Genomic DNA, 11,034 nt, shown 5'->3' on the forward strand with positions numbered 1-11,034 from the left:
ATTTATGGATGATGTATATATGTAATGAATATACATATTTTATATAAAGCATACAGTATTGTGTATATATGTGATATTAAAATGTTATATAAAATGATTAGAAGCAAATATGGCAAAATATGAACATTTGCTAATTCAGGATATTGGGTCCATGTGCATTGGGTGATTCCTTTCTGCAATTTTCAATGTATTTAAAATAGTTCACAGTGACAGTGAAAGAACAAAATGTTGCATCGTAGTCTTTAAAGTTAAATAAATGAGCAACTAAATTCTGAGTGTGAGCTGGGTGATAAAGGGAGCCGCAGGGCGTTGTGCCAGAGAGGCCAGGGCCCCGCAGGAGAGGGCAGGCATGTGCGCAGCGGGCACAGGAATGAACTGAGGCCCAGCTGTGGGTGCACTCTGCCAGAGCCACAGGACTCCATGCTGGGCCAGAGCCAGTGCCCAGGACAGGGCGCCAGGCCGCTGACGTGCAGAGAGGAGCAGCTGAGGGCTCCTCGGGCTGGGACAGGAGCCGGGACGGCTTTCCAGGCTTTGTGAAGCCTTTCGGGGGCTCCAGGAGGGGATGGGCACAGTGGTCAGAGGAGGGCTCCAGGCACAGATTAGAGAGACTTTTCAAGGGGTCACCTATGTGCTGCAATCCAGTAAAATCCAGTACCTGCTACACCAGTGAGTGAAGGAAGGACAGGTTCCTCACTGTCCTGTGGAGTCGGCAGCCCTGTGTGCTTGTGTGCCTGCTGGGAGGCGAGGCAGGTGGCTCTGAGGGGCAGGAAGTGCTTGGGTCACTTGTGGGCCAAGAGGACTAACCCGCTGGGCCAACCTATGGACCCAGCCAGGCTCCAGGTGCCATCGTCCGTTCCGGCGTTCAGCCCGGGACTTGTTGGGCATGTGCACCGGGGAGCAACTGCCATCTGAATGGGGACAACAGCCCCAGCCCGGAGTGCGGGGCTCAGTGTGGTAGAGTCAGGCCCACACTGAACACAGGAGACGCATAGTAAGGGGCCATGGAGCCTTCCAAATTTTAGTTTATATTTCATCAATATATATTTTTCAATTACTAAAAAGTCTGAGTGTAGCCAGGCGATGCGGACAACATTTCAATATTCCTTGATATGGATTGAAATCTGCTAATGCTGAAGATGTCGGTATGTTTGTGACGCCTGGGATCGCAGGGACAGTCCTTGAAGATCTCCGTGTCTACTGACGGGAAGAGCAGTTTGGGACCTGTCTCTGGAGGAGCATTCCTTTTCTGCATGGGGTGACCTCTGCCACCTCCCGGCCCCGCCGGCCACATGTCAGCTCTGTCCTTGCCAATGATGTTTCGTCTGTCTCTGCGCAGTTGTCTCCCCATCCCTTCTACCACCACAATGGGGGCCCATATGTTGTGCCAGGGCCCTTATCCCCAGCCCTGCTCAAATGGAATCTCTCAGCTGGAATTTCCTCCCCATCTTTCCCCTTGTCTAGACCCACTGGCCCAAGGATGAGCCATGTAATCATCAATCTGCCTTGCACAGCCCCTCTGCTGACAGGCATGAAGGGTGTGCCATGGGCAGGCCAGACTCGGCTCTTGCCTCCATGGGGCTGATCTGATGGCAGAGTTAGACACCACCCACACAAGGAAACACCGAGACAAATTGTGGCAAATGGCATAAAAGAAATAAAGGGCAGTATGTGAGTATAAGGCAGAGAGCTCTGATCCATTCTAAGAGTCAGGAACACTTGCCAGAAAAGTCTTTTGAACTGACATCTGGCTGGTATGCAAAGGGGGTATCAGTGTTCCTAGGGGGCAAGGGTCACACATCCCTCGGGGAGCAAGGAGGAAGCCAGTGGGCTGGGGCACAGAGACGGAGGAGGCAGGTGAGCAGAGTCCCGACTGCAGTTGGTCTCACGTGTTAGACAAAGACCCTGGTTTTTATCTTCAGGCCAGTGAGAGCCGGTGGAGAGTTTCATCTAATATAGAAGCAATGTGCTGAAGAAATGATGGCACTGCAGTGACGGTGAGGATGGTGGTGGCGGGGGTGACATTGAGAGGATGGCGTCTGTGGGGGTGACTGGTGGTGATCAAGGCGATGACAAGGATGTGTTCACCGAGATGCTGGTGATGAAGAGTCCAGGGCCAGGAGGCTGAGGCAGGACCATCCGGGAAACTGACGCAGTGAGGTGGACAGAACAGATTGCTGGGGGTGAGTCCGGCCTCCTCTCTGCTACTTATTTGCTGGGTGATCTTGAGAAAACACACACAGCTCAGCTGTGCCCCAGCCGCCTCTTCGTCAGCAGGACTCCTGAAGAGAGGAGGCAGAGAAGCTGCCTGGCACCTGGCAGCGGCTGCCGCGGTTCCCTCTGTGGCTCGGCAACTCACAGGCATGCAGACATGTGACCATGAGCCCTGTGGGTGGAGACACCTCCACGGCCGCAGTTCTGCAGCCTGTTCAGGTGATCCGGCCAGTTGCTGAGAGACACTGTGTTACTGCCATGGGACCGAGAGCCCCCGTCCAGGTCACCCGTCCAACCTGGCAGTCCTGGCTGCCAGCTGCCTGTGGAGTAGCCGTGCAAGGTGGGGGCTCTGCTGGGAGGCTTCAGGGCTGCCTCTGCCCCTGCCCGCTGCCACACTGGGAAGTCCCTGTGCTACACTGATGCCACAGTGAGTAACTCCTGCCCCACTGCCAACCCTGGGGGCTCAGCAGTGGGGACTCTGCATGTCTCGGGAAGGATAGCTTCTTACTCTTTCTGGGCTCCCCCCAGTGTGACCGTAGCAAGCATTCAACCTCCAGGGGCCTCCGTTTCCCACCTGGAACTAGCCCTGCTGACTCCCGGACAGCATGGTGTTCCTGTGAGATCACGTGTCCAGTGCGTGCATGCACTAGATGCCACCCCGCCTCCCCATGAAGATACATGCAGCCTCCGTCCGTTCACCTGTCCCTCGGGGCAGGCCGCGGGGGCCCTGTCTGTGTGGAGGTCTGAGCATGTTTGCATGTGGAGCCCTGCCACAGTTTCCAACTTACCTCGAGCCCCTGGCGGGCGCCTCCTGGCTACGCCTCGGACAGGAACAGCCCCAGCATCCCGAGGCTTTGGAAATGCCCCAAGCGGTGAGGATGTTATTTCCAGTGATGGCCTGTGTCGTGGCATGCAGGCTGTTCTGGCCTGTGACGACTGCCGGGGAGAGAGGGGACAGGGCAGTTCAAGGCTACGGGGTCACTAGCCAGGAAGAGGCAGTACTGGGTCATCCCCACAGTGGCCAGTAAGGCAGATCCCGGAGACCCATGTCTGCTCTAGTCTGCGCTTCCCCAGGAAGGGCAACCTGGGTGGGGGCGCCCGGCAGGTGAGCCAGAGCAGCGTGAGGAGGCTGCTTCATGTACTCTGCAAGTCATAAATGCTTCTCGGCAGCGAGGCAGGTGCTTCAGTCCCCCTATGTGCTCGTTCCTCACGGAGCGACTCCCTTCCCGTCTCCCTGGAGCTGTCACCTGTTACCGTCCGAGGGCTGAGCTCCCAGCCACCTCTTACTGGAGGCTTGTCATTTAGCAGGCTTCCCCTTCCCAGGGGTCCGCTCCAGGACAAGCACCTGCGGAGGGCCAGCCCCAGCCCCAGGGGCTGGGAGGGGCGTCCTGCTGGGCTGAGGGCACAGATCCTCTTGCTGCAGCCTGACCCTTAGGGTACATGTGCAGGCGTGGCGAGGTTCCCCCTTGGGGCCTGGGTCAGTGGAAGTGGGAGGGGACATCTGGGGGACATAGGCCTTGGCACAGGGGGGCAAGGCCGTGGGGTCAGCTCTGTGGCACTGGGGTTTCTCCGGAGCAGGGGGCACGCTGTCCAGGACAGCCCTTAGCGTCCTCACCATATCCTGTCATCAGGACGCAGGCCCTGAGGTTCCTCCCTCAAGGAGACCTTGTGACAGCCCATGGTGGGGGATGTGGCCCCTGCTGGGGTAGGTGAGGGGGCTCCTTGGGGGCGGGCCTGCGGCCAGCTCTGAGGGAGGAAGGCCACTCATGCCCCAGAAAGGGCCTCCCAGGTGGGAAGAAGGAGTCTGGGGCCCAGCTGCCTGGGTTGCCGCTGGCTGTCCTGGCTCTGCCAGGGCAGCAGCCCCGGGGCTGAGCCTCTCTGTGTCTCACCACTTCCCCTGTACCCCAGGTGCATGCAGGCGACACGGCTGTCTGTGGGGCACACTGAGGAAAGAGGCTGCCGGGCACCTGCGTAGCCTGCTGCAGGCCTCCAGGTCAGGACACCATCCTCACGGGCCCCAGGGGTAGCCGCAGAGGCTGGCAAAGTAGTCAGCTGAAACCACAGTTAGTGGCAGGAGGCGGAGGCAGCATCCCCTGCAGGCGGTGTGACACCCCCGGGCACAGGAAGGGGGGCAGCAGGCAGCACCCCCGTCCCCCACTGGCTGGGGGATGGGGCAGGGCTCCAGTACGTGCCTGCTGGCTCTGGGCCAGTGGGTATTCCTGACATGAGGCCGGGCCTCTCATGGCTCCGTGTGTGAGATTCCTGCCTGCCTCTGATCCTAAGACACTCTGTTTGTGCTCAGGGAGGCACCAGCCTCACGGCAGCGTCCCTGCCCCCATCCCCGCCGCCCACTAACATGCAGTGAAGGCTGGAGCAGGGTGCACGGAGAGGGGAGGAGGGGTGGTGCGGGCAGCCGGGATCAGGGGGCCCAGGGGGCCAGAGCAGCTAGGGCAGCTCCTGAGGTGAGGCCGAGGGGGGCTGTGCAGTGGGGAGGACAGGTGCGGAAGGGAGCGGCTGAGAGTGGTGGGGGCAAAGGGACAGCTCATACCGGTGCACACTACACCGAGCACATGAACTCAGGCTTTTTGTGACATTTCCATGAGGTCTGCATGGGTGACATGCATGTCGCCCAGATGAGGAAAGAAATGTAGGGAGGTGAGCACAACTTCTCAGGACCTCAAAACCAGAAGCTTGCTCACCAGAGCTGCCCTCACCATCTCCCTACCATGGGCCTGGCTCAGTGCACACAACTGTCCACATCCCTGGGCATCCCGAGGTGTCCCAGCTACCCACGAGCCCCCCCATGCTCTTGTCTCCCCACTTTCTGCTTCTCCCCCAGCTTCTATGTGGCCTTTGTCTGCCAGACCTCAGCAAGGAATGTGCCACCACACAGGGTGGCTGGGTGCTGTTCAGGTGGAGTCCTGTGCACAGGGGTGTGCAGCACGTGCGCACACACGCACATGCACACACACACACATACACACACACACATACACACAGGGCACCCCTCACCTGAGGGCTACACCGCAGGGCTCTCTGAGGAATGCTGTGAGTGAGCAGACCCAGGCCCATCCAGCCTGGCCCATCTCCTGAGCCCCTGTCACGTGCAGCCCCATGTCCACAGTGTGGCAGTCCTAGCTCCCAGACAGTTGCTCCTTCCCTTCTGGCAGGACAGCCCAGCTTCAGCCCCTGAGTTCCATCAGTGTGTGAATATTCACCCAGCTGTATACTCCCTGCTAGCCGACCACACAGGTTTGGGGGACACTGAGATAGGGGAGAGCTCTCAATGAATCACGGCAACGGGCAGATCTGTTTAGGTATACCCCCACACACATACACACAGCCAGCCAGGCCGCAGAGAACCTTCATGAGCGCAGGGAGCTATGTGTGAGCAGAATCTTGCACTGCTGTTTTATTTTTGTCGCACAGTCATTCCCAAGGCTTGCCCGAGCCCGGCATCTCTGCACGCAGTGCTAGTAAGGACGCCTGCAGGGGAGTGCTGCACCCTGAGCAAGTACCAAAGCAATTGCCTGTACCACAGCCTGCCACTCCTGCCAAGGGGCATGGAGGCTCAGCTGGCACCTTGCCCCCAGGGCACCACAGCCTGGCCAGCCTCCGACCGGCTCATCAGCCAGCCCCCCTGCCTGCCCCAGGCAGCCAGCAACACCTCCCTGCATCCTGGAGACCTCAGGCTGCCCATCTCTGAGCTGCGCTGGCTTTTCCTTCCCTTCGGCTTCCTGGCTGCAGCCACACTGGCTCTGAGCCCCCTGCTGCTGGTGACCATCCTACGGAGCCAGAGGCTGCGGCGGGAGCCCCACTACCTGCTGCTGGCGAACATCTTGTTCTCGGATCTGGCCTACCTGGTCTTCCACTTGATTATCTCCTCCAGCAACCTGGGCAGCTGGGCCCTGGGCCGCATCGCCTGTGGCATCCTCTCAGATGCCATCTTTGTTGCCTACAACAGCACCATCCTGTCCTTTGTGGCCACTGTGCTGCACACCTACCTGGCAGTGGCCTGTCCTCTGCGCTACCCCTCCTTCATGTCCTGTGAGGCCTCGCGGAAGGCAGTGGCCCTCATCTGGCTGGTGGCCTCCTTCTTCCCCACATTTTTCCTGTGGCTCAGCAAGCGGCAGGATGCCAGGCTGGAGGAGCAGGAGCCCCCATGCATGCTGAGGCTGAGCCTGGCCATGGAGCCTGGCGGCGCCCCCCTGCTCACTGCCACCCACACCTGCATCTTGTGTGTTCTCTTTGTATGCACAGCTCTCATCACCTACTGCTTTTGGAGGATCTACGCAGAAGCTAGGACTTCAGGTACCTGGGCGCAGGGCTACTCCCGGGCCAGGGGCACCCTGCTTATCCACACAGTACTAATCGCCCTGTATGTCAGCCCAGTGGTGGTGTTTTCCCTGGACATTGTGCTGACCAAGTACCACCACATCAGTGCCAGGACACACATGTGGCTCATGGCAGCCAACAGTGAGGTACTCACCATGCTTCCCCGTGCGATGCTCCCCTACCTGTACACACTCCGCTACCGGCAGCTTCTGGGGATGGTCCGGGGCCACTTCTCTTCCAGGAGGCACAGTGACATCTTTGCTATTTCTCAGAACAGACTTCACAGTCTGGCAGGATGAAGTTAAAAATTTTATGTTGGATGCATCCGCATCCACCTATGGCCATCTCCTCAAACTGTGACACATCATCGTGGGACAGGACCTTTAAGATGACCTCAGTTGATGGTGTTCAGCCTGTCAACCCCTTTAACAAAGAGAAAGCTCTCTTCTAGTGACACCGAAACTACTCGAAAATGGAAGTGCGTACAGGTGACTCAGCAGCATTCCAGTCAAAGTTGGGATGAGGTCTCGCCTGTGCCCGTCCAGGGGTTTCCCCCACACCCTCCGCAGCCACTGACCAACACCATGGACAAACAGTGTGGACAAACACACTGAAGCCAAAGCATTCCTGACAGCTGGAGTATGTGAAGTCAGCCAAAGATGTCTGAATCAGGGAACCATGAAACTCCACTAGGGCAGCACCTCAGGATATGGGAGGGAGGACAGCAAACCTGGGATCCACCTCTAGTGAGGAGTGTCATGGAGGCATCTATAAAGCTGGCACCCTGCAGATTAAGGTCTCAGGACAAGGACAATTAACAGTTAAGAGCAAGGGGACCACCTGCCCTGACTCGGGTTCCTTCAGAAGAGGAAGAAAATTCCTTGAGAATTTTTGAGTTGAAGCCACCTGTTGGACAGGGACTATAACTAGGTTTCAAATTATCTCAGTGGCCAAAATCTTCAGTCTGTGGTGGTGTGGTGGGTGTGACTCTTCTGGAGCATGTGAGCTGTAAACTCAGATCTCAAAGAATTTCGACAGTAAAAGAATCCCAGAGAAAAGGAGTTGTACTTAGTCAAAACCCACAAAACCACACAGGTGATTAAGGCGCCGTGACTGAGAGTGAGAGAAACAAGACGGCCACACTGGACTGCAGCTCCTTGAATTATCAGACACTTGGGTAATAGAAAATGTTCCATACATTTTAACACATGAAAATATGGGTAAAAAACAACACATTTTAAAAATAACCAAGCAGATAGGGAAAAGAATTACATAGAACTTCTAGAAATAAAGAAATATAATCATCAGTATTTCAAAACATGGGTACTGTTCACAATGGGTTAAATCATATACTTAAATGGACACAACTGGAGAGAGATTCTGCAAACTGGAAGATAGGTTCAAATACATTATTTGAATTCAATGTGAACAATATAAAAGAGAGAGTAAGAGACACTGAGGCAGAATAGAAAAGACGAACTTACATCTAATTTGGGACTATAATAGAGAAAATGCGGAAGGACTATTTGAAATGACAACAGCTGATAATTTTTCAGAACTGCTGAAAGACATCAAACCTCAAGTCCAAAAACTCCAGCCAGTTACAAATAAGATAAATGACAAATAATTGACCTGAAACACATCTTGTGAAACTGTAGGAGATCAAATATAAAAACAAGACATTTAAAGCAGGCAGAGATAAAAGAACAGCATTTAGACTGACAGCTGACTTCTAAAAAAAAAAAAAGCAGTGAAACCCTACAGGAGCTGAAATAATATTGTCAATGTAACGTAAGAAAATAACTATTGAAATTCTATATGCAGGACAATAGTCTTTCCAGAGAGCAAAATAAAGACCATCATAGAACCCAAAACCCAAAAACAATATTCCTACAAATGCACATTAAAGACATTTTAACGGATGTATTTCTAGAAGAAGAAAAATTATTCCAGATTTAAGATTTGTGATGCATGAAGAAATGGTGAGAAATAAACATGAAAAAATATGTGTATAAATATGAACAATCATGGTCTGGTTGACTACATAAGAGCAATAAAAGTTTCTAATTTGGGGGCCTAAAAAAAAAAAAGAAGAAAGTACAGTACAAAAATAGCATATGAGCTGGGGGGAGCATAAATGCACTTGAATCATTCTAAAGTTCTAGAGGTCTTTAGAAGGAGGGTAGAAATATTAAACTAAGACTTTGTTAAGTGAACATGTTAAATGTTTGACAGAGGTAATTGCTAAAAAATCAGATAAAAAGAGGATAAGTTTCTGAATATTTCATTAGAAACAAATGAAAAGAGAAAAAACAAAATCACCCCAAATAAGACAAGAAAAGAAAAAGTATATAGAAAACTCAGGACAAAAAACATAAAATAATATGATAGAATCCAAACAGAAAATTTAGATGTAATAAAACAATAAATTAAAATATACTAAAATTGGATAATAGGAAGACAAATACTGTCAGTTTTCTTTTAAATCAAACACATGTCATTTATTATAGATAACCCTAAACAGAGAATGGTTGGAAGTAAAAAGATACAGAAAGCAAATACTCACTGAATGTAAGCTAATAGGAGAGAGAAAGTAGACTTTAAAGCAAAAAAGAGGGTCACTACATAATAAGGCCCAGTTTATCAGAAGAATAGAAAACTAACACATGATAACAGAAGCTGGAAATTTATATGGCAAAAGTTGACAAAATTGTGAAAAATTAAATCAATCCTCACAGAGAAAAATTTTAAGACCTTTCTCTCTGAAAGGTCAAGCAGACATAGTAAATAAGGATATAGAATTTTAAACAACACAATTGACAAGCATGAGCTGATGGACAAATTTCGAATATGGCATTCAACAATTGGAGGATATATAGTATATTTAAGTATGCCGGGGATTATTAAGAAAATTAATCGCATGCTACCCTGCAAAGCAAGTCTAGGTAACTTTAAAAGAATTGATTCCTATGCAGAGCACATTATTAATTTCAGTGCAATTAAGTTAGAAATAAATAATAAAATAATTAAATAAAACATGCTTCGAAATTTCAAAACCACACAACTCATAGACCAAAGACCAATTAATTAATAATGGAAAATTTTAAATGTTTAGAACTGAGTGATAATAGAAACATTGCATATCAAAATTTTTGGCATGTCGGTGGAATTTAGAGGAAATGTAATCACATATGCTCTATCAAAAAGGAAAATAGGCTCAAAATTAATAAAAGGATTCAAAGTAAGAAACTTAAAAAAGAATAGCAGGTTTGTATCAGATAGGCTGAGTCTCAGAGGGATTTTACAGAGATTATTAGGTCAGAGATCCTGAAAATGGAGGGTTGACCTGATTGTCTGGCTGGGCCCAATGCAATCACAACGGTTCCTAAAAGGAAGTAAGACGGCAGGAGAGAGAGAGAGAAGGTGAGATGACAGAGCACAGGTCAGAGAGGGCGAGATGGGAAGCTGCTGCACTGCTGGCTTGGAAGATTGAGGGGCTCTGGGCCAAGGAATGTGGGCACCTCGGGACGGTGGAAAAGGCTAGGAATGGATTTTTCCCCAGGGGCCTCCAGAAGGGACCCATTTTTGACTTCTGAACTTCAGAACTGTAAGATAATAAATTTCTATCGTCTTTACCCACTGAGTTTTTGGTATTCTCTTAAGGCAGCAATAAGAAGCTAATAGAATGGGGCTTGGTTTGGATGGCTCTTCTCTGTTCCCTACAGTGTCCCATCTACCCACAGATTAACCTGGGCAGTTCACATGGCGGTGGAAGTTTCTGAGCGCACAGATGAGCTCAGAGGCTCGGAACTGGCACACCATCACTTCCACTGCATTCTACTAGATAAAGAACAGCACACCCACATTCCAGGGATGAAACAATAGACTCTACCTGTTCAGGGGAGGAACTGCAAACACATTGCAAGGGACAAGGATAGAGTGGAGAAAATGTCAGGGTCACTGCAGCAACCTGCAACCGCCTTGGGAAACAGCAAGGTTGAAGATGCCCTTCCTCTATGATGGAACAATTGCATCTCAAGATACAGTCCCTAGAGAAACATTTGTTTAGACACTCCATGTTCATAGCAGCACTGTTACTAGTGGCTAAACGTGGCAGACAATACAAATGATCAGCAATCAGAGAAAAGTAAATTCCTTATGGAATATTCATACAACGGAATACAGGCAGACCTCAGAGATACAGGGGGTTCCACCCCAGGCCACCGCAGTGAAGTAAAATATCACAATAAAGAAAGTCGAACAAATGTTTTGGTTTCCCAGTGCATATCAAAATTATGTTTACACTGTACTACAGTCTATTAAATGTGCAATAGCATTATATCCAAAATGCAATGTACATACCTTACTAAAAAAATATTTTATTGCTAAAAAATGGTCACCATCACCCGAGCTTCAGCAAGTCGTAATCTTTTTGCTGGTGGATGGTCCTCCCCTGGTGTTGATGGCTGCTGACTGATCACAGTGATG

The 11,034-nt window shown here is 51.1% G+C and overlaps 1 protein-coding gene across 2 annotated transcripts; it reads left to right on the plus strand.

The window, feature by feature from the left end:
- Positions 1–1,057: 1,057 nt before the first annotated feature.
- On the plus strand, positions 1,058–10,231 carry GPR148 (G protein-coupled receptor 148). 2 transcript variants are annotated; one of them, XM_036996146.2, is made up of 3 exons: positions 1,058–2,638; positions 4,120–4,204; positions 5,641–10,231. In XM_036996146.2, exon 3 carries the CDS (start codon positions 5,775–5,777, stop codon positions 6,843–6,845), a length of 1,071 nt encoding a protein of 356 aa, XP_036852041.2. In that variant the 5' UTR covers positions 1,058–2,638; positions 4,120–4,204; positions 5,641–5,774; the 3' UTR covers positions 6,846–10,231. The 2 variants fall into 2 exon arrangements, with proteins under 2 accessions (XP_036852041.2, XP_036852040.2); XM_036996145.2 differs by lacking the exon at positions 4,120–4,204.
- Positions 10,232–11,034: the final 803 nt, after the last annotated feature.

This window comes from Manis javanica, chromosome 7 (assembly GCF_040802235.1).
Source record: "Manis javanica isolate MJ-LG chromosome 7, MJ_LKY, whole genome shotgun sequence".
Lineage (NCBI taxonomy): Eukaryota > Metazoa > Chordata > Mammalia > Pholidota > Manidae > Manis > Manis javanica.